Source organism: Schistocerca americana, chromosome 9 (genome assembly GCF_021461395.2).
Source record: "Schistocerca americana isolate TAMUIC-IGC-003095 chromosome 9, iqSchAmer2.1, whole genome shotgun sequence".
Lineage (NCBI taxonomy): Eukaryota > Metazoa > Arthropoda > Insecta > Orthoptera > Acrididae > Schistocerca > Schistocerca americana.
This window is the reverse complement of record NC_060127.1, coordinates 76125692-76150653: the sequence shown is the minus strand read 5'-3', so window position 1 is coordinate 76150653 and position 24962 is coordinate 76125692. Positions and strand designations below refer to the sequence as shown.

Here is a 24962-nt window from a genome sequence, read left to right as displayed (position 1 = left end):
TGTCATAACACATCACATGTATACTGTCATGTTTTGCAAACAAATATGGCACCTGGAAACTATTAGATGCCAAAGACATATAGCAGAATAGAAACATTACTCCAAAGTACAAAGATTATAAATCGTAACAAAATTATTAAAGAATAAATTTTAAAGGATTTTGGAGATCTTCGTGTTGAGGTGTTGAATACATGAATTGCAATAAAAAAATTTCAGGTGTTTGTTGACAACTTGGGGTCTGTGGCTTTGTTGAGTCTGTGCCACACTCAAACTCCACCATCAGCTCGTAGCAACTGAAATCGGGACTCATCTGACCAGGCCACGGTTTTCTAGTGATCTACGGTTCAACCAATATGGTCACAAGCCCAGGAGAGCTGCTGCAGATGATGTGATGCTGTTTTCAGAGGCACCTACATCACTTGTCTGCTGTTTCAGCTCATTAACACCAAAATTCGCTGCACTGTCCTAATGGATATGTTTGTCGTACATCCCACATTGATTTTTGCAGTTATTTCAAACATTGTTGCTTGTCTGTTAGCACTGACAACTCTACGCAAACACTGCTGGCGATATGGATTAGACATTCTTAAGTGATAGGTGTCGGCCACTGCATTGTCTGTAGTGAGAGGTAATGCCTGAAATTTTGTATTCTCGACATGCCTTTGACAGTGGAGATCTCGGAGTATTGAGTTCCCTAACTATTTCTGAAATGGAATGCCCTGTGCTTCCAGCTGTGACTAACATTCTGCATTCAAAGTCTGTTAGTTCCTGTTGTGTGGCCATAATCATATAAAACACCTTTCCACATGAATCACCTGAGTAGAAATGACAGCTCTGCCAAGGCACTGCCCTTTTATATCTTGTCTACACGATACTACACCATCTGTGTATGTGTGTATCACAACCCCATAACTTTTGTCACCTCAGTATAAATTTAAGTGTTAGTAAGTCTATTATGAAATAATATTGATCATGTTGGACACCACAGCTGACACTAATATTAATTATTAATGAAAACCATGTCATCTGTCTTATTACAAATTTATTGTGATACGATCATTTTAATTTGTCACTAAATTTGTGACATAAATGGTCTGTTTGTCATAGGTAACATTAAAGAAAGTATTTGTCTGGAGTGTTGTCTTGTACGGAAGTGAAACATGGATGATAAGCAGTTCAGACAAAAAGAGAAGAAACTTTTAAAATGTGTGCTACAGTAGAAAACTGAGATTAAGTAGGTAGATCAAGTAATTAAAGACAAGGTACTGAATCTAACTAGACAAAAATAAGTTTGACACAACTTGGCTGAAAGCAGAGATTGTTTGGCAGGACACGTACTGAGGCATCGAGGAATAATTATCTGGAGCATTGTAAGAAGTGTGTTTCTGGGGTGGATCAGTTGTGGGAGATGAGCATGGAGAGCTGCATCAAACCATTTTTTGGACTGAAGAAGAAGAAGAAGAAGAAGAAGAAGAAGAAGAAGAAGAAGGAAGAAAGAAGAAAGAAGAAGAATAAGAAGAACAACAACAAGAAAGCTGTAATCCATGAACTGTACAGTATTGCACTTAGACATTGGCAAGATGTGTTGCTTGGTGGGTTAGTGGATAAGTGGTGGACTTGAAATCCAAAGGTCTGGTGTTCGATACCCAGTTGGTCGCAGGTTTTAGATTTGTGGCAATTATTTGTCAATGTTATAAATGCCAAGTTGTATGGAATCCATGTTGATCACGGTAGCCCAGTTCTAAAGCCTGAAGAAGGCGAGGAGGTAACATAGACAACAGAACCTTGCATAGCAAAGTGCTAAAGTCTTCAAACCAACTTTCAAGATGAGGATTGCTTTAGGTCAAACTGGTCAGATATGTAGCAGTTGTTTTAAAACACAGACAAGCAAAAATGATAACTTTGAGTCATTGTATGTTTAACTACAATAAAATGTTTTCTTCTAATATAATGCCAATAATTTTATTATCACATACAAAAAATAGTATTTCATTGTTCTTAATTTATTTTTCCTGCTTTCAGTGCTGTAATTAACACTTTGACTGTTGACCTTGTAAACCATTTAGATGTGTAGTATGCCAGCCACATTCACGTGTTTTCAATATTTATGAGGGTGATTCAAAATGTAACAGCAAACTATTTGTTGCGAAGCATATATTTCACTTCCAGATACAAACAAGATGTCATTTTTCAACATAGCTACCCTCTTTTTTGATACATGTCTCATACTGTTGCACCAACTTTTCTGTTGGTTGGTTGGTTTGGGGAAGGAGACCAGACAGCGTGGTCATCGGTCTCATAGGATTAGGGAAGGATGGGGAAGGACGTCGGCCATGCCCTTTCAGAGGAACCATCCCGGCATTTGCCTGGAGTGATTTAGGGAAATCACGGAAAACCTAAATCAGGATGGCCGGACGCGGGAACTTTTCTGTTCCATTCAAATAGAAGTTGTGCTCACAATCAAGAGTGCACCACTTCTTTAACCTCATCATCACTTTGAAATCGTCATCTTCTGAGAGCATCCTTCAGGGGTCTAAAAATAAATATGGTAATTCAAAGGATCGAGATCAGTACTGTATAGGGGATGCAGTACGATCTGAAATCTCAAGTGGTGGTGTGGGGGCACATGTCTTGAAGTAGAAGAATGCCTCTAGAAAGAAGACCTCTGTGATGGTTCTATATTGTTGGCTTTAGCTCACTCTCCAACATGGCGCTGTGTTTGGCACTCTTCACTGTTTTACTCCTTTGCAGAGAGTGCTCCAAAATTGTCACATTCATATCCCAGAAGAGGGTGAAAAGGACCTTTGCAGCAAAGGGCTGAGACTTGAACTTCTTCTTGTGCGGAGAAGATGGGTGTCACCACTCTGAAGACTGTCTTTTGCTTTGTGTTTCATAGTGACGCATCCAGATATCGTCTCCTGCGGCAACACGTGTTAGAAAGTTGTGTCCTTCAGTGTTATCACACCACAAGTGGTGTGGGAGCCTGACCATGAATCATCTTGTATTCACCATTGAGCATCCTAGGCACTCATTGTGCACACAAAAAATGTTATGTGAGAAACTCACTAATAATGGTATGAGTGGATCCAACACTGATATTGTTCACTGACTAAAGCTTCTATAGAAATATGCCAGTTCTCATCAATCATGGCGTCAGTGCGTCCCACATTCTTGCAGTAATGGCCGTGCAAGGACAATCAGAACATTGCTTAACTGTGGATGACATACATCCACATTCAAAGGCATCTACCCACTTATACACTCTTCTCTCACTAATGCAGCTATCTCCATACCTTTCCAACATCCTCCTCCATACCTTTCCAACATCCTCCTATGAATCTGTCAAAGTTTTACTCCCTCCAATCACACAATTGTGTTACTGCTCGCTGTTCTTCTACGGTGGACACAGCTAGGGATGTGGTTACTATTCAGCTTGTCATGCCATCTGTCAGCATTTGCTAGAACTTTCTGAAAGCATGTGTCTTCACTTAGTCTGGTGAATGAAGTCAGAATGATCGATCAAGTAACACTGGGGACTCATAACGCTGCACCTACGTAGTTGCCGGTGTTGACAACCTCTCCCCATCATAGTTCAGTTGAGCATCTTGTGTGTTCTACCTGTTGGACTAAGTGCTTATTTAGTGTGTTGGTTCTGAACTGAGGACAGGACAATGAACGAGCAAAGGATCAATTTAAAGTTTTGCTTTAAGATTGGCAAGACAGCAAAAGAAACACATGCAATGTTGGTGTGTGTTTATGGGGATCAAGCGCTGTCCATGAAGTGTATGTACGAGTAGTTTTCGAGGAGGCCAGGGAAGTGTTTCTGACAATCCCCATAGTGGACGACCGGCGACCACCATCATTGACAAAAACATTGATAAATTGAGGACATTAATTACGAACAACTGTCGATTAACTGTGTGCATGATAGCGGATGTACTACAGAAGAACCGTGAGTCCGTGTGACAAAACCTTAACCAGGAGTTAGGGAAGAGGAAAATGTGAAACTTCCTGACAGATTAAAACTGTGTGCCGGACTGAGACTCGAACTCAGGACCTTTGCCTTTCGTGGACAAGTGCTCTACTAACTGAGCTACCCAAGCACGACTCACACCCTGTCCTCACAGCTTTACTTCTGCCAGTACCTCGTCTCCTACCTTCGAACTACAAGGTTCGCAGGAGAGCTTCTGTAAAGTTTGGAAGGTAGGAGACGAGGTACTGGCAGAAGTAAAGCTGTGAGGACGGGGTGTGGGTTGTGCTTGGGTAGCTCAGTTGGTAGAGCACTTACCCGCGAAAGGCGAAGGTCCCGAGTTCGAGTCTCGGTCCGGCACACAGTTTTAATCTGCCAGGAAGTTTCATATCAGCGCACACTCTGTTGCAGAGTGAAAATCTCATTCTGAAGAGGAAAATGTGGTGTGTTGTGCCACACCACTTGACTGATGATCAGAAGCAGGCATGTTTAGAGGCTTCACTGGATTTTGTCAAAATGGTGGATGTGACAGCCAATTATTTGAACTGTATTGTCACTGAGGATGGAACCTAGTGTCTCTGGTACAACTCTGAAACGAAACAGCAAAGCATTGAATGGCACTATCCGACATCACTTCATCGAAAAAAGGTCAGAGCCAAAAAATCGCGCATCAAAACGATGCTCATCACCTTTTTCGAAAGTCAAGGCATTATCCACAAGGAATTTCTACCTGAGGGAACGACGTAGAATGCTGCACGGTACATTGGAATTTTGACCCATTTGATTCAATGTCTGTGCAGGTATGCACAACTAGGTTGCTGGTTTTTTGTTCACGACAACGCTCGCCCGCACACAGCCAATATTGTCCAACAGTTCCTGTCAAAAAAGGGGGTGGTGCAACTTGAACATCTGCCATATTCACTGGATCTCAATTGTCCAGACTTCTTCCTATTCCCTTAACTCAAACTCGATTTGAAGGGAAAGAGATTTGATGATATTCCTGACATCCAACATAATGTGATGCAGCTTTTGAACATTATCCAAAAGGAAGACTTCGTGCAAAGTTTCCAGGACATGAATAGCAGAGCTCAGCAGTGCATAGTTATGGGAGGTGACTTATTTTGAAAGACAGTAAGGTAACGGTAGTTCATAGGTCATCATCGTTAATGTTACAGGACTATTCACTGAACTTTCTTGTGAGAGGTTGTAGTTATGCCTGTTTTTTGTCAAGATATGATCTGTGATAGTGTTCTTTGCAGTTAGTGATTTTGCACTATCTGCACTGGTATGTAGTGTCTTTTCTTGCAGCTGTTGCTGTTTGCTTATTGTTTTACCTGGTAGAAGTGGAGCTTTATCCAGGAAATACTTCCTTGTAGATAACCTTACATTTGGCACCTAGCAGAACTCGGTGTGGAAATGTCATCGCTTAATGATAATTTTCCACACAATACCTCTATAAATGTAGGCAGAGGCATCGTCTTATTTTTTACTTTACTGTGGTGACTGTATTCATTTACCAGACACATAAAGAAATAATGAAATGCATGTTTCCTCCAACGTCTCACTGTTCTGTGCTCATCCTCTCGTCAGACAAATAATCTGTCCCCCTTCCCTCCCCCCCCCCTTTTTTTTAATACAGTGTCCTAACAAAGCAGTGAAGACCAAACAAACCCGTCAACTTATATGGTCTCTCTGTTGATGGGATTGGATAGTAAAACATCAACCAGTTTTCATGTTACTTTAAATTCAGTTGGTATCTTCAGACCTCTTTGTGTCCTTCTGACACTTTCATCCTCTTCTAACTAATTTTGATTGTATTCTACTGAACACAATGCCAGTTTTATGTATAAATCAGTACTATTTATTTGTACATTTTATTCATTTGTTTGAAGAAGATACAAGCAGATTTTAAACAATTTTGTTCTTTTCTGTATTTTTAATACTTCTGAAGTATACCATAAAGTACAAGTGAGCTCTGTCATAAATACAATTTCTTATTGAACCAGAGCACATTTTAGCAAAATTTATGGCTTATGTGGTGGACCAAAGTTATTTGCAGACTCGTACATCATGAACTCGGATTACTTCTTGTTCAGGAGAGGGATTTTTGCCTTGGAATGTAGACACACAAGTAAAGAAGCATATAAAAATATTTCTGCTTTCTTCACTTCAAGCTTCTCTTACAGTAGATCATCAAAGCACTGAAAACTGAACAGTATGTAATAAGTCAAAGAAACAGTGATCCCCGTATAGAGCAAACTGAACCAAAACTAATAATGAGCCAATCAAAACAAAGTTAAAGAGTAATAAGCTAGGTGGTCGAAGCTGCTATCTTATTTATAATATGTCAGCAATCAGTGTATTCGTTGCTTTGTTAGAATTTGTTTTTACAATTAAATTTAATGTACTTAAACAATTTTTAACAGACTTCATGTGACACATTATTCAGTATTGTTCTGTAAATTTGTCCACAACAAATTCTTTTTGAGACTTTACTTCTTCTGTGCATAGTTATATGGTCTTTTTCATACAATTCAGACTTTTCCACATTTATATAAAACCATACTTCTGTTAAGGTGTGTTAAATACTTTCTTGTGTACAGTAATTGTACATTACATAAAATTATCCAAGCTCTGTTTGGCTTATTTTTATATGGGGTATTGTGGACTTACATGACTAAAAACAGTGAAGTACCCATCGTCCACATATTATTATTATTTCTTTTCTTTCTCAGACATTATGTCTGGTTAAAAATGGAAAGTGACATGGATCTTGATCAAGCATGACTTCCTTTTAACTGTACGGTATATGTTACATTGCATTTAGGAACTTTCGGGTAATTGAACAAGTATCAATAATTACAGATTTCTGTAGTTGTTTATATAAGTTTGGATGTAGCTGTATTGCGTTGATGTACCGGTGGATATTGTGTGGTATGACTCCTGTAGTTGATAGTATAATCGGTATAATGTCAACTTTATCCTGATGCCACATGTCCTTGACTTCCTCAGCCAGTTGGATGTATTTTTCAATTTTTTCTCCTGTTTTCTTCTGTATATTTGTTGTATTGGGTATGGTTATTTCAATTAGTTGTGTTAATTTCTTCTTTTTATTGGTGAGTATGATGTCAGGTTTGTTATGTGGTGTTGTTTTATCTGTTATAATGGTTCTGTTCCAGTATAATTTGTATTCATCATTCTCCAGTACATTTTGTGGTGCATACTTGTATGTGGGAACGTGTTGTTTTATTAGTTTATGTTGTATGGCAAGTTGTTGATGTATTATTTTTGCTACATTGTCATGTCTTCTGGGGTATTCTGTATTTGTTAGTATTGTACATCCGCTTGTGATGTGATCTACTGTTTCTATTTGTTGTTTGCAAAGTCTGCATTTATCTGTTGTGGTATTGGGATCTTTAATAATATGCTTGCTGTAATATCTGGTGTTTATTGTTTGATCCTGTATTGCAATCATGAATCCTTCTGTCTCACTGTATATATTGCCTTTTCTTAGCCATGTGTTGGATGCGTCTTGATCGATGTGTGGCTGTGTTAATGATACGGGTGCTTGCCATGTAGTGTTTTCTTTTTCCAATTTACTTTCTTCGTATCTGTTGATGTTATGTGATCTAAAGGGTTATAGAGATGGTTATGAAATTGTAGTGGTGTAGCCAATGTATTTATATGAGTGATTGCTTTGTGTATTTTGCTAGTTTCTGCTCGTTCTATAAAGAATTTTCTTAAATTGTCTACCTGTCCATAATGTAGATTTTTTATGTCGATAAATCCCCTTCCTCCTTCCTTTCTGCTTAATGTGAATCTTTCTGTTGCTGAATGTATGTGATGTATTCTATATTTGTGGCATTGTGATCGTGTAAGTGTATTGAGTGCTTCTAGGTCTGTGTTACTCCATTTCACTACTCCAAATGAGTAGGTCAATATTGGTATAGCATAAGTATTTATAGCTTTTGTCTTGTTTCTTGCTGTCAAATTTTTTTCAGTATTTTTGTTAGTCTTTGTCTATATTTTCCTTTTAGTTCTTCTTTAATATTTGTATTATCTATTCCTATTTTTTGTCTGTATCCTAGATATTTATAGGCATCTGTTTTTTCCATCGCTTCTATGCAGTCGCTGTGGTTATCCAACATGTAATCTTCTTGTTTAGTGTGTTTTCCCTTGACTATGCTATTTTTCTTACATTTGTCTGTTCCAAAAGCCATATTTATATCATTGCTGAATACTTCTGTTATCTTTAGTAATTAGTTGAGTTGTTGATTTGTTGCTGCCAGTAGTTTTAGATCATCCATGTATGGCAAATGTGTCATTTTGTGTGGGTATGTTCCAGTAATATTATATCCATAATTTGTATTATTTAGCATGTTGGATAGTGGGTTCAGAGCAAGGCAGAACCAGAAAGGACTTAATGAGTCTCCTTGGTATATTCCACACTTAATCTGTATTGGCTGCGGTGTGATAGTATTTGAATTTGTTTGGATATTAAGTGTGGTTTTCCAATTTTTCATCACTATGTTTAAGAACTGTATCAATTTAGAATCTACTTTGTATATTTCCAATATTTGTAGTAATCAATATATGCGTAGTGTAGCGACCTTTGTTTAGTTTTAGCTTGGTATGTCACCTCTGCATCTATTATCAGTTGCTCGTTACATCCGCGTGCTCCTTTGCAACAACCTTTTTGTTCTTCATTTATAATTTTGTTCTGTGTTGTATGTGTCATTAATTTCTGTGTAATGACTGAAGTTAATATTTTGTATATTGTTGGTAGACATGGTATGGGGCGATATTTAGCTGGGTTTGCTGTGTCTGCTTGATCTTTAGGTTTCAGATAAGTTATTCCATGTGTAAGTGTATCAGGGAATGTGTATGGATCTGCAATGTATTATTATTATTATTATTATTATTATTGTTGTTGTTGTTGTTGTTATGCAAATTTTGATTTTGAAATCCTGTATTAAACAACATACTCAAATTATTGACCAAAACATTAATTAATAAAACAAAAAGTTATAAAATAAAAATATACAAGTGTATCATGTTCTTCATCAAAAGTATAAATTGTATATTAATAAAAACATATTTCAGAACACGTAAACAATAAGTTCTTAAAATATTTGTATTGAAACATCCTACCATAGGATCATTTCCTACCTACCTGGAAGGTAGGAAATGATCCTATATTGTTAATATTTGTGTTAAAATATTTGAAAATCTAATGCTGAAAATGTAAGGCAGTTATCTCCCTGTGTTTAAACATGCCACACATACTGTTCACATGGAGAAAGTCTGGATCTCCCAGTAAGATGGCAGGAAATCTACAGTTCTGGAAAACTTGCTCCATGACAAACAGTGGCATTGGTTGTAAGAGTCCTTCTGAAATGCTAAAATAAAAGTAAAAAAAAATTGTTCTATCAGTTTTTTGCAATGAGTTTCCTCATAGGTCTTTATTGCAATGTCTCCCCTATTGCTGTATCCATTGTCTCAAACCGAAATGGTGTGGTGTTGATGTTCTGTCTAATTGAACACATCACCATTGGCTGTAACATGTCGCTCCATTGACATTCAGGTTAATCTGTTTTAACCATCTCTGGTGGTTTGATTTTTAACTGTATTTTGATTTGTATTTTTTTTAAATATGCAGAGGGTGCTTTATAAAGCAATTAACATCGTGTATACTCTTCCTGAGCTGAATGAGACCTAGCGGGAAGTTCAATGCAGAATTCCTTCAATTTTGTCAGTGTTTTACTACCTTCTGTATTTCCATGACAGGACAGCAATAGTCATAAAGTCACACAAGTATTGAATAATACTCATTCCACTTGTCACCACATCCTTTCATCTGATATGGAAAATCCCATTTCTATTCTGTTAATTTCTATTTAGTGGATAATGTTTGGCATTTTCACCATTTGTTTCTCCAGAATGTTTGTTGATTTTGACACAGTAGAATGTAGATACTGTCACCATGCAAAAGTGATCAAAATAATTACTTTATGCTTTGCAACATATTACAGTGGAGAACAACACTTGTCATTTAGATTGATACTTTTATGGTGTGGTGCTCAAAAAGAGATCTTTTTTAAAATGCTGTCTGTTTACTAACATAAACTGCCATGCCACCTCCTTCATTTCACTACCTTCAATAATAACTATTTGCTAATAAACAGCTTTTTAATACATATTATTTCACTGGATTTTAGTTTATGTTCAGTTATTACTAAAACATGTGTTGAGTGTTTCTCTATGAGTATTAGCAATAAGTAGGGTTTGTTTCTGAGATATTGGACATTTAAATGAAAAATATTTTAAAGTTATTATCCCTTCTTATTGATTTACAGCTTTGTGTGAGTCACATTTGTTCAAATTACATTTCTTACATCAACATAATGCTTAAACTGGACCTTTACAACTGTGTTGCAATGGTTGATTTCTGATTTTGCAGCCAGGCTTTTCTCAAAGTGTATAGGACTCTGGTCCAACTGAATATCTATTCATAAATCATCTAGAAGCTCTTTTGGCTTATTTAACAGGAAGAAACAAAGAAATTTTGATTGCTGGTGACTTTAATACAGATTTTCTAATGCAATCTTCCAGTAAACATTTACTGCAGTTAGTAATGTTGTCTTTCAATCTAACTCACACTGTAAACTTTCCAACTAGGATCACTAAATCCTCAAGGACAGCCATTGATAACATTTTTATAGGCAAATCAAAGGAACAAAATCATATCATAAAACCTGTAATAAATGGACTATCAGATCATGACATGCAGCTCCTTGTTTTAGATGTAAATTCTGAGCAGATTATCAAGACTGCTAAGTCTGAGTACAGGAGAGTAGTCAATCAACCAAAAATTGAGTGTTTTAGAAAACTGCTCAAAGATATGAACTGGAAAGATGTTTATAGTGCCCATGACATGAATGAAAAATATAATACATTCATGAACAATGTCAGTACCATATTTGAAAACTGTTTTCCTCTAAAAGTTACTCAAATTAAACAGAAGTCTATAATAAAACCTTGGATTACACAAGGAATAAAGATTTCCTGTAAGACAAAAAGGAAAATGTATCTGTTGACCAAGAATAGCTCCAATACTGATGATTTAGCTAAATATAAGGAATACTGTAAAATAATAAAAAAAGTAATTCAGACATCTAAACAAATGCACTACGAGAAGAAGATAACAATGTCAGGGAACAAAATAAAAACAATATGAGATATAGTGAAAGAGGAGACTGGTAGAACCAGAAAGGAACAGGAGCAAATAGCATTAAGGGTAGATGACACATTAGTAACCGATGGGCATAGTGTGTCAAATCTATTTAACAAGTACTTTATATCCATTACTAATAGAATGGGATTGTGAGGATCAGTAAATAATTCCCTTGAATATCTGAAACTAGTCTTTACAAATAGCTTCAGCTACATGAATATGTCACTCACTTCACCAAAAGAAATAACTTCCATAATAAAATCTTTGAAAACAAAGCATTCTAGTGGTTACGATGAAATATCAACAAAGTTAATTAAGGCATGCTCTTGTGAGTTTAGTACAATTCTAAGTTACTTGTGTAATCACTCAATTATAACTGGGACATTTCCTGACTGGCTAAAATATGCAGATGTTAAGCCTCTATTCAAGAAAGGGGATAAAGAGATACCATCAAACTACAGACCAATTTCACTTTTGCCAGCATTCTCAAAAATTTTAGAAAAAGTAATGTACAAGCAGCTTCTCAACCATCTGACCACAAATAACATATTATCAAGAACACAGTTTGGATTTCTGAAGGGTTCTGATATTGAGAAGGCTATTTACACCTACAGCGAAAATGTACTTAATTCATTAAATAACAAATTACAAGCAGCAGGTATTTTCTGTGATTTGTCAAAGGCATTTGATTTTGTGAACCACAACATCCTTTTAAATAAATTAGAATTCTATGGTGTCACGGGCAGTGCTGCAAAATGGTTCAAGTCATACCTAGCTAACAGGAAACAAAGGGTGTCAGTACAAGAGACTAGTGAATTAAGTCATCAGTCATCATCAGAATGGGAAGAAATTACATGTGGTGTCCCACAAGCATCCATCTTAGGGCCATTGCTTTTTCTTGTGTACATTAATGATCTCTCATCAGTTACACTGCCAGAAGCAGAGTTCATTTTGTTTGCAGATGACACAAGTATTGCAATAAATAGTATGTCGAGTGTAGTTCTAGAAAGATCTGCTAATGATATTTTCATGTATATTAATGAATGGTTTAAAGCCAACTCATTGACATTAAACTTTGAAAAGACTCACTACATGCAATTCAGAACCTGTAAGAGTAATTCAGACATCTAAACAAATGCACTACGAGAAGAAGATAGCAATGTCAGGGAACAAAATAAAAACAATATGGGATATAGTGAAAGAGGAGACTGGTAGAACCAGAAAGGAACAGGAGCAAATAGCATTAAGGGTAGATGACACATTAGTAACCGATGGGCATAGTGTGTCAAATCTATTTAACAAGTACTTTATATCCATTACTAATAGAATGGGATTGTGAGGATCAGTAAATAATTCCCTTGAATATCTGAAACTAGTCTTTACAAATAGCTTCAGCTACATGAATATGTCACTCACTTCACCAAAAGAAATAACTTCCATAATAAAATCTTTGAAAACAAAGCATTCTAGTGGTTACGATGAAATATCAACAAAGTTAATTAAGGCGTGTTCTTGTGAGTTTAGTACAATTCTAAGTTACTTGTGTAACCACTCAATTATAACTGGGACATTTCCTGACTGGCTAAAATATGCAGATGTTAAGCCTCTATTCAAGAAAGGGGATAAAGAGATACCATCAAACTACAGACCAATTTCACTTTTGCCAGCATTCTCAAAAATTTTAGAAAAAGTAATGTACAAGCAGCTTCTCAACCATCTGACCACAAATAACATATTATCAAGAACACAGTTTGGATTTCTGAAGGGTTCTGATATCGAGAAGGCTATTTACACCTACAGCAAAAATGTACTTAATTCATTAAATAACAAATTACAAGCAGCAGGTATTTTCTGTGATTTGTCAAAGGCATTTGATTTTGTGAACCACAACATCCTTTTAAATAAATTAGAATTCTATGGTGTCACGGGCAGTGCTGCAAAATGGTTCAAGTCATACTTAGCTAACAGGAAACTAAGGGTGTCAGTACAAGAGACTAGTGAATTAAGTCATCAGTCATCATCAGAATGGGAAGAAATTACATGTGGTGTCCCACAAGCATCCATCATAGGGCCATTGCTTTTTCTTGTGTACATTAATGATCTCTCATCAGTTACACTGCCAGAAGCAGAGTTCATTTTGTTTGCAGATGACACAAGTATTGCAATAAATAGTATGTCGAGTGTAGTTCTAGAAAGATCTGCTAATGATATTTTCATGTATATTAATAAATGGTTTAAAGCCAACTCATTGACATTAAACTTTGAAAAGACTCACTACATGCAATGCAGAACCTGTAAGAGGTTTCCACCCAGCATATACATAAAGTATGAAGAAGAGCAGATAGAAGAGGTTGACAGTCTTAAATTCCTGGTATTACAACTTGATAATAAATTCAGTTGGGAGAAGCACACCACAGAACTGCAGAAACGCCTTAACAAATCTGTATTTGCAATTCGAGTGTTAGCAGACATAGGCGACATAAAAATGAAAAAGCTTGCATAGTTTGCCTACTTTCATTCCATAATGTCATATGGTATAATATTTTTGGGTAACTCTTCAAGTCAAACAAAAGTTTTCAGAGTCCAAAAGCGTATAATACGTATTATTTGTGGAGTAAATTCATGGATGTCATGTAGAAACCTCTTCAAAGAACTGGGTATACTAACCACTGCCTCTCAGTATATTTACTCCTTAATGAAATTTGTCCTAAATAATATATCTCTTTTTCCAACAAACAGCTCAGTTCATACATACAATATCAGGAACAAAAATGATCTACACAAAGACTTAAAAGCACTTACTTTAGTTCAAAAAGGGGTCCACTACTCAGGAACACTCATCTTCAATAATTTGCCAGCAAATATAAAAAATTTAGTTACAAATAAAGATCAATTTAAAAGGAGCCTGAAAGACTTACTAGTGGCCAACTCCTTCTACTCCATTGACGAATTTTTTAATAGAAACAAATGATTAAAAAAAAAAAGTTGACATGTTCCACATCCACAAGGATCGCCTCAGCATGGATCTATGGAATGAAAAACTAATCTAATCTAAACTACATCCCTGAATGCTAGTATGATGAGTCTTTGTCCAAATGCACTGGTATAAATTTGCTATATGATGCTTAAACAGTACTGTGTTCATAGCTGTAATCATTTCCTTCAAAGGCTTTTGTTAGACAGATGGAAATAAACAGAAATGGGCTGATTGTTTCTCCATGATTTTGCTAGAAAGTTCTCTGTACCCACCTTACAAGGCATTTTGTTTAAACTGTTTCACTGTTTCAGGAATACCCACCTTCGGAAAATTTTCCTGTGCCTATCACATTCAATACTTTGAAAATAGAGGTTGTCGAAGATGAAGAGAAGGCAGTCAGCAATGACTTTCAAGAGGTAAGTCATGTTCCTTTGTAATACAACGACCCTGACTATGCACTCCATGTGTCAGTATGTCAGTACATGTGCATGTGCATTCACGCAAGGCCTCATTAAGAAAAAGGCCCAAGATAATTAAAATTTTGTACATATCAGAGGATCAAGTTGGTAAAAAGACAAGGCTTAATATTAAAGGAGAAAATATAGAAGTGCAGCAAATGAAGTAGGCGAAAGGGAATACTAACGTCTAAAAAATGAGATTGACAGGAAATGCAACATGGCTAAGCAGGAATGGCTAGAGGACAAATTAGAAGTATATTTGCTTAGTGTAAAGATAGATGCTGCCTGCGGGAAAATCAAAGAAACCTTTGGGGAAAAGAGAAGCAGCTGTATGAATATCAAGAGCTCAGTGAAAAACTAGTTCTAAGGAAAGAAGGGAAAGGTGGAAGGGGTTATAGATGGTCCATATGAAGGAGATGAACTTGAAGGCAGTATTATAGAAATGGAAGAGGTCATACATGAAGACGAGATGGGACATATGGTATGTGAGAGTAATTTGACAGAGCACTGAAAGACCTAAGTCGAAACAAGGCCCCTGGGTTAGACAACATTCTGTCAGAACTACTGACAGACTGACAGACTTGGGAGAGCAAGCCATGACAAAACTCTTCCGTCTGGTATGCAAGATGCACAAAACAGGCAAAATACCATCATATTTCAAGAACTTCTTAAAAGACATCATAGTCGCTGTTGACATTCATACAGTCAATAGCGACTACAATGTCTTTTAAGAAATATTATATGACTGTGAATCCCAACCATGAGAAATTAATCAAATATTTCAAGAAGATTGTAATAATTACAGTTCCAAAGAATGCAGATGATGACAGGTGTGAATAATACTAAACAATCATTTTAATAAGTCATGGTTAAAAATTAGTAACACACAATCTGTACAGAAGAATGGGAAAAGCAATACTGCCCCTATGACTTACCTTAGAAGAAAGTTAGCATTTGTAGACTCAGAGAAAGCTTTTGACAATTTCACTAGCTGCGACATTTGACAATGTTGACTGGAATATTTTCTTTGACCTACATCTACACTGATACACCACAATCCACCTTACAGCATGTGACAGAGGGTACCCTGTACCACTACCAAACACTTCCTGTCCTGTTCCAGTAACAAATAGAACAAAGGAAAAATGACTGTCTGTCTGTCTCTGTATGAGCCCTAATTTCTTGTAGCTTATCTTCGTGGTCCTTATGCACGATTTATATTGGAGATAACAGAATCAGTTCTCTAAATTTTCACAGTAGTGTTTCTTGAAAAAATGTTGCCTTTCCTCCAGGGGCTCTCATTTGAGTTTGGACCTACACGTAATGAATCTAGCAGCCTGCCTCTGAAATGCTTCAATGTCTTCCTTTAATCTGGCTTAGTATGGATCACAAACACTTGAGCAGTACTCAAGAATAGGTTCACTAGTGTCCTATATGCAATCTCCTTTACAGATGAACCACACTTTCTGAGAATTCTCCCAACAGACTGAAGTCAACTATTTGCCTTCCCTACCACAATCCTCATATGCTCGTTCCACTTCATGTCGCTTTGCAATGCCGTGCCCAGATATTTAAATGACATGACTGTGCAATCAGGACACTACTAATGCTGTATCCCAACATTATGGGTTTGTTTATCCTACCCATCCACATTAACTTACATTTTTCTACATTTAGGGCTAGCTGCTGTTCATCACACCAACTGCAAATTTTATCTAAGTCATCTTGTATCTTCCTACAGTCACTGAACTTTGACACCTTACTGCACAACATGCCATCATCAGCAAACAACCACAGATTGCTGCTCAGCCTTTCTGCCAAATTCTTTATGTGTATAAAACAACAGTAGCTCTGTCACTCTTTGCTGGGGCCCAGCTGATGATACCCTTGTCTCTGACGAACACTTGCCATCAAAAACAACATACTTCTGTGAGCCACTCACATATCTGTGAACTTATTCTATATTCTTGTATCTTCATAAACAGCTTGCAATGGGGCACCGTGTCAAATGCTTTCCAGAAATCTAGAAATATGGAATCTGCCTGTTGCCCTTCATCCATAGTTTGCAGTATATCACATGAGAAAAGGGCAAACTGAGTTTTGCATGAGTGATGCTTTCTAAAACCATACTGATTCATAGATATAAGCTCTTGGTGTCAAGAAGATTAATTATATTTGAATTGAGAATATGTTCAAGAATTCTGCAGCACACTAATGTTAGGATATTAGTCTGTAATCTTGCAGGCCCATTCTTTTGCCCTTCTTATATGCAGGACATTCTTAAGGTAGTAGGGGTAAAATACAGGGAACAAAGGGTTATTTACAACTTTTACAGAAACCAGACGGCAGTTGCAAGAATCGAGGGGCATGAAAGGAAGGCAGTGGTTGAGAAGGGAGTGAGACAGGGGTGCACCCTATCCCTGATGTTATTCAATCTGTTCATTGAGCAAGTAGTAAAGGAAACCAAAGAAAAATTTGGAATAGGAATTAAAGTCCAGGGAGAAGAAACAAAAACTCTGAGATTTGTTGATGACATTGTAATTCTGTCAGAGACAGCAAAGGACTTGGAAGAGCAGTTGAACAGAATGGACAGTGTTTCATAAGGAAGCTATATGATGAACATCAACAAAAAGCAAAACCAAGATAATGGAAGGTAATTGCATTACATCAGATGATGCTAAGGGAATGAGATTAGGAAATGAGACAATTAAAGTAGTAGACGAGTTATGCTGTTTGAGCAGCAAAGTGATTGGTTATAGCAGAACTTGAGAGGATATAAAATGTTGGCTAGCAATGGCAAGAAAAGTTTTTCTGAAGAAGAGGAATTTTGTTGACATCAAATATAGATTTAAGAGTCAAGAAGTCTTTCCTGAAAAAATTAGTATGGAATGTAACCATTTATGGAAGTAAAACATGACCATTAAACAGTTTAGACAAGTAGAGAATATAAGAAGAATTCTGAAGATTGGATGGGTAGATCATGTAACTAATGAGGAGGTTCTGAATAGAGTTGGTTAGAAAAGAAGTTTGTGATGCAACCTGACCAGAAGAAGGGATTGGTTGATGGGACATATTCTGAGAATTCAAGGTATTGTCAGTTCATCAAAGGGAAGTGTGGGCAACAAAAATTGTAGAGGGAAACTATGAGATGTATACAGTAAGCAGATGCAGAAGGATGTAAGTTGTTGTTATTCAGAGATGATGAGGCTTGCACAGGATAGAATGGCATGGAGAGCTGCAACAAACCAGTCTTGAGTACGAAGATGACAACAACACATATCATTGCATATTCCAGACCTGTACTTAATGACTAATTGCTGGTGAATGTAGTGTCCCATTACCTATAAAAATGTAGGCAGAAAGAAAACCAAAATAGACAGATTCCTGTACAGTGCAGGAACAGTGTATCTGGAACCTTATTTCAGATGCAGTCATTTTGAAAGGATTTACTCACTTTATCAACATAGTGGCAACCATTAAACTGAGATAGAAATTGAGATGGTCCCTTTCTTCTTCTTCTTCTTCTTCTTCTTCTTCTTTGAGGAGCTGAAGTGATACAAATACAACTGTTCTGGTGGTAGGAGCTGAGGCACGATGTGAAATGCCTGTGGACAGAAAACATTGTTTGTTGTCCAAGTAGCAGCAGGTAGTTCATGAACACTGCTCCTCTCAGCTGTTGGTACTGGGCTTATTTTCTGAGGCCAGAGCTCATTATAGAGTTGACACTCCTAGGTTATAAAACCCCAGAGCACAGTATCAACAGTCTCCCCAGTCTCACTTCTTGTCAGTTTCTCTTCAGTCCAGTGGTTGTAAACAGACAACTGCTACAGGAATGCACTGTGCTGTTCTCACTTGCCTTCTTGAGTCAGATTACAGTTTGCCTATTTATTATCTTAAGCAGAAGATAGTAACATGCCTCATGCACAGGCTTTACCACTTTCTATCACTGTGTGCTACTATGTGACACAGTGACATCTCCAGTCATGTGGTAAGAAGTCACAACCACCACCCCACTTTGTCACCTCGATCATTATTTCATAACTTCAGTCATCTCAGTAGCATGCTGGATTCCCACATACAGTCAACTCTTTCCAGCACATTAGCAGTGCAGGCAGTGTTTAAGACATATTGTAGTTTTGTATATTGATTCCTATATTCATTTGTTGACATCTCTGTCAATGACTTCCTCGTATGCACGTACGAGGGTGTGTGTGTGTGTGTGTGTGTGTGTGTGTGTGTGTGTGTGTCTATATATATATATATATATATATATATAATAGAGGGAAACATTCCACGTGGGAAAAATATATCTAAAAAGAAAGATGATGAAACTTACCAAACAAAAGCGCTGGCAGGTCGATAGACACACAAACAAACACAAACATACACACAAAATTCTAGCTTTCGCAACCAATGGTTGCCTCGTCAGGAAAGAGGGAAGGAGAAGGAAAGACAAAAGGATATGGGTTTTAAGGGAAAGGGTAAGGAGTCATTCCAATCCCGGGAGCGGAAAGACTTACCTTAGGGGGAAAAAAGGACAGGTATACACTCGCACACACACACATATCCATCCACACATACACAGACACAAGCAGACATTTGTAAAGGCAAAGAGTTTGCCTTTACAAATGTCTGCTTGTGTCTGTGTATGTGTGGATGGATATGTGTGTGTGTGCGAGTGTATACCTGTCCTTTTTTCCCCCTAAGGTAAGTCTTTCCGCTCCCGGGATTGGAATGACTCCTTACCCTCTCCCTTAAAACCCATATCCTTTTGTCTTTCCTTCTCCTTCCCTCTTTCCTGACGAGGCAACCATTGGTTGCGAAAGCTAGAATTTTGTGTGTATGTTTGTGTTTGTTTGTGTGTCTATCGACCTGCCAGCGCTTTTGTTTGGTAAGTTTCATCATCTTTCTTTTTAGATATATTTTTCCCACGTGGAATGTTTCCCTCTATTATATATATATATATATATATATATATATATATATATATATATATACGCACACACACACGTGCGACAAATATATCTAAAAACAAAGATGATGTAACTTACCAAACAAAAGTGCTGGCATGTTGATAGACACACAAACATACACACAAAATTCAAGCTTTCGCAACCAACGGTTGCTTCATCAGGAAAGAGGGAAGGAGAGGGAAAGTCGAAAGGATGTGGGTTTTAAGGGAGAGGGTAAGGAGTCATTCCAATCCTGGGAGTGGAAAGACTTACCTTAGGGGGGAAAAAAGGACAAGTGTACACTCGCACACACACACATATCCACCTGCAAATACACAGACACAAGCAGACATTTGTAAAGGCTAATAATCTTCAATGCAGTCATGCCATTAATGTAAATAAGTGCTATTAACTGTGTTTGCACATTAGCATCCCCCCCTCCCCCCCCCCCCCCAAAAAATCTCTCTCTCTCTCTCTCTCTCTCTCTCTCTCTCTCTCTCTCTCTCTCTCTCTCTCTCTCTGTGTGTGTGTGTGTGTGTGTGTGTGTGTGTGTGTGTGTGTGTCCATCCTTCTTCTTCTGCTTTCTTTTTTAAAATGTGTGTTATGTATTGTTTTATGGCATGTTCTACATCCTTGAGGATCCCCTCACTATGGAACAAACGTACCTCTAATCTAACACAGTATATTCTTGTGGGTTAGCACTTCCTTCCACCAACCCCATAATGGTTCAGCATTTGGAACATCTACCTGGATCAGACTAGTTCAAGAGTGTTGTTAAGGTGTAGCTGAGTACTAGCAGGTTAAAAACCTAAATGTATGTACTATTATTATAAAAATGTAATGATAGTAGAAAATTTGTAAAGATTTTTTAAGATGTGGAGCAATTGAATTTCTTGCATTTGTTGTAAATGGAACTGATTGAACAACTGTATGATACCTATTGTCTTCTATGATGAAAATGTTATGTATGATTACTGTTGGATGTGTATACTGTGTGTATTGTATCATAAAAATTTTAAATTTTCCAATATCATAATATACTTGCTTTACAAAAATGATTGAGAGGACCAATAAAGAATACAATACAGAAGAGGTATGTCTTGTGGAACTATTGTTCAGCAAAGTTTGATCAGAATATTGTCATTAATCCTCTCCTTATATCTTAGCTTCTTCCGTTTTTTGTGCCCTCTGGTCTTTTATCTTTTCCTTCTATCTGTACTTCTTCTTTTTCCACTTCCTACTTTTCCCTTTCTTGATCTCTTTACTTTTACCTTCCCCCCCCCCCCCCCCCCCCAACACACACACTCACTCACACACACAAACACACTCCACCCCCTGACTCATTGCATATTAGTGGCCCAATAGAAGTGACATCTAGGGCCTGAGACTTGGCTGCCATATCTGGATTACACCAGTACCTCATTAAATTTATTAAAGCTGATTAATAGGGCAAAAGACAGCTCTGCATCCATAAACTGGTGAAGGAATAAAGACATTGTCACAACTTCAGAATTCTCTTTTGAACATTATTCCATTGATCCAACAACACTTCACTGCAGTGTGAAAACAGCCACAAGAAGTCCATATTTGGACATGGAAGGCAATCTGCCTTCAACAAAAAAGTGGAATTTGGAGAAGTCCACATTTCCTGCTGGCAGGGAAAGTAGCCTTTCCGCTAAAATCTGAAAGGATTTCTATGCATACAGAATGTTTACACTTCTGAGATATCCCATTTTATAGTCAGTGACAGCATCAGTAGCCTCTGGCCACACGACTCACAAGTAATGCTGCATTGTCAACTCAGTGAAAGTGCATAAACAGCCGCTATCTTACATTCCTGCCCCTTGGCAACGTTGCAAACCAGCTCACTTGGATCTGCTTCACATGTGAAGAATGAATACACTTTAAAAATAAGGTCCCTTGCCAGTTTGTGAAATGCTTTTCATCTTCTAAGTGTTTTAGCCATTATGAGAAGACTCGCACATCACACAGAACACAGCATAAGTCAGTTAATTGTAGTTTTGTGCATGTGAAACATGATAGAATGCTCAAATATGAATGAAAGCTTATACAGTACAGAATGTGGAAACAGACTGAGTGCTGATTGGCTATCCATGCAGCAGTCTACTGTCCATCCTCATCCCGTAGGCTGTAAACACTGTCATAGACTATAGGTTTACATAACAGACATTTTACCCTCTCAACATTACTGGAGTGCATCATTGTCATCCTAGGGTTGAGCCAAGAACATAGTGCTGTGAACACATACCTGCATGGATGTGTGGGCATAAGAGTAGACATCTAATTTGAAGTTGCAACTTATTGTGTTTCAGTGTTTCCTTCACCTCTGCCTGAAGTATTTCCCTCTTTATGTTTTTCAGAAACTTACAGGTCTCATCACTAAAAGTTGATTTTCCTATGATAATTAAGCTTTTTTTGAACTTTTAACTTGAAGTATGAGGTCTGTTAAAAAAATGTATTTGACTCCCTCATTCCCCTCCCCCTTCCCCCCTCCGCCCTCCCCCCTCCCCCCTCCCCTTGAACACCTCATCAATACGAATCTAGTGTGCTTGCATGAGCCGACTTGAACCTTCTTGCACATGTGCAAATTTTTTCCCACCTGTCGATAGCATCAGTTGCTGGCAAGCAGCAGCTGAGTGGGGTAGTGTATAGGTCTTGCGTCAGTTTTTCATTTCAAGGGAAATGATGGAACAACTGGAGCCGCACTACTACATGAAATTTTGCCAGAAATTGGGCAACAGCCAGGTGGAAACCATTCTGAAGGTTCAGACGGTTTTTGGTGCCGATGCTATGAGCATCGCACATGTTAAGGAGTAGTACAAGCAGTTTAAATATCAGAGGAGAGCGAGCCACACTCATCAGCCATCAACAAGCCCAAATGACCAGGTCACTGGCAAAGTGAGCACTGCAGTGATGCGGGACCATCGTGTGACTGTCAGATAAATTGTGGAGGAGGTGAGTGTATTGGCGCATATTGGCACATTCCATTGTGACCTAAGATTTGGTCGTGAAGAGAGTGTCAGTGAGATTTGTGCCGAAGCCAATGACGACAGAGCAAAAGCAACTTTTTGTTGAAGTCTCACAGGATATTCTGGACTACACAAACAGAGACCATGTCTTCGTGAACACCATAATCACTGGTGACAAGTTGTCAGTGTGTGGGTATGACCCATAAACTGAATCCCAGTCGTCACTGTGGAAGTATTCATTACCAAGACCAAAGAGGCTCGCCAACTGTGCAGCAGAATCAGTGATTCTGACTGTTTTTTCTGACTTCTGCAGTGCGGTACACAACGTGTGCACACCACAGGGTCAATCACTAACTGAAGAGTACTGCAGGGATGTCCTTTGTTGACTATATGATGGTGTGCGGCACAAGAGACTGGACTTACGAGCAACAGGAGATTGGTATGTCCATCACGACAGTGGTCCATCTCATTCCTCACACTTTATTCAGACTTTTTTATTTTTTAGCGGAAAACCAGATTCCTGTGCTTCAACAGGCTCCTTACTCTCCTCATATGGCCCCCTGCAACTTCTGACTGCTCCCTAAACTCAAGAGACCATTGAAAGGAACACAATTTCAGACATGAGAAGAAATTATGGCAGCAATACCAGCCAAGAAAACTCCATTCCAAAAGAGGCTTTTTTGGCATTATTCCAACAATGGCGGCACTGTTGGGAGAAGTGTGTGGAGCTCCAAGGGAACTACTTCAACTGTGATGAGGTCTCCAGTGCTCCAGGTGAGCCACTTTCTTTTTTTTCCAAAGGTTGGATGACCTCGTAAAAGTAAGCTCTATTCCTTACGTGCTGCATCAGTTAAATTGCTTATTTACATAGGCTGAATGAAGATGAATACCACTAATTACAACACTGCAGCCATACAAACATGTTAATCAACATCGCGGCAGCTCCATTTGCTTCTATCAGCCAGTCACAACACAGGACATGTGACATGATACAAACATGTGTATGATGCTGCAATGGAACACTGAGAATGTTTATTCAGTATTATTTTTACTATTTTATGAAAGAAGTTCGTGGTGACATTATGATCTGTAGTGTTGTCCGAGGTCTAGGTTAGGTTGAAAGATGAACTTGGCTGTGAACTGGCAAAGGAAAGGAATGTTATTCCAAAGAACATATTGCATGTGATGGCAATGGTGTTTGCATGATTTCTCATGTCTTGCGCTATGACTGCCTGTTTTTGTTGTACCTTCATTCACAATGCGCACAATTTCAGACATTGCAATCCATGCAGTTCACAAGCCTGCTTATAGAGGCCACTTGGGTCAGCCCACTGGCATGCTCGTGTGAGCCACCAAGGAAACAGTATTACTTAAGCATTCACAAACGAGTGCTCGGCGTATTCTGTAATCTGTATTACTGGTGTCCTGTCAATGTGTTCAGTGCTATGCACAACCTGTACTCCATTGTATCTTACGTGTTTATCTATAAAGTACTATGTTCCATAAATCACATCTATTCTTGCTATATCAAACTTTGCGCATATCACAAGTGAAGGTACGTCAGTTTTTTCATCAGTCTTCTGACTGGTTCGATACAATCTACCACAAATTCTTATCTTACCAACCTCTTCCCCTCAGAGCAGCACTTGCATTTGTCCTCAATAATTTGTTGGATATTATTCGATCTCTGACTTCTCTTACAGCGTAAAACCTTTACACCAGACTGCAGTAGTATGAAAATTATTTCTTGATGTCACAACATATGTCTTATCATCCTATCCCCTCTCCTTGCCAGTGTATCCTCCTTTCCTCACTGATTCTACAGAGAACCTCCTCATTGGTCCATCTAATTTTTAACCATCCTCCTATAGTGCCACACCTCAGACACTTCAGTTCTCTTCTTTTCCAGTTTTCCCACAGTCCATGTTCAATTTCGATATAGTGCTGTGCTACAAACCTATATATTCAGAAATTTCTTCCCCAATTTGAGATTGATGATTGATGCTAGTAGGCTTCTTTTGACCAGTAATGCCCACTGTTCCAATGCTAATCTGCTCGCTGTGTCCTCCTTGCATTGTCCACCATGTGATATTTCGCTTGTAAGGTAGCAGAATTCCTTCACTTTATCTCCTTCACAGTCCCAAGTTTTTGTTGTAATTTTATGACTAATTTCATTGCTGCTACTCATCAGACTTTCATCTACCTTTGGTTTATTCTCAATCCACTGTCCATTCCATTCAGCAAGTCCTGCAACTCTACCTCACTGTCACTGAGAGTAGCAATGCCATTAGTGAATCTTATCATTGATATCCTCTCACCATGAGTTTTAATACCACTCCTGAACCTACCTTTTATTTCCATCATTGTTCAAACTTGTCAGG

The 24962-nt window shown here is 37.9% G+C and overlaps 1 protein-coding gene across 9 annotated transcripts in view; it reads left to right on the top strand.

Annotated features, from left to right (window-relative positions):
- The window catches only part of LOC124550884 (zinc finger and SCAN domain-containing protein 12-like), a 124132-nt gene that overhangs the window by 55847 nt on the left and 43323 nt on the right, over positions 1 to 24962 (top strand). For all 9 annotated transcript variants that reach the window (XM_047125650.1, XM_047125643.1, XM_047125642.1 and 6 more), the window contains one exon: positions 14493 to 14597. In XM_047125650.1, coding sequence (XP_046981606.1) covers positions 14493 to 14597 — 105 coding nt within the window. The remainder of the gene's footprint in view (positions 1 to 14492; positions 14598 to 24962) is intronic.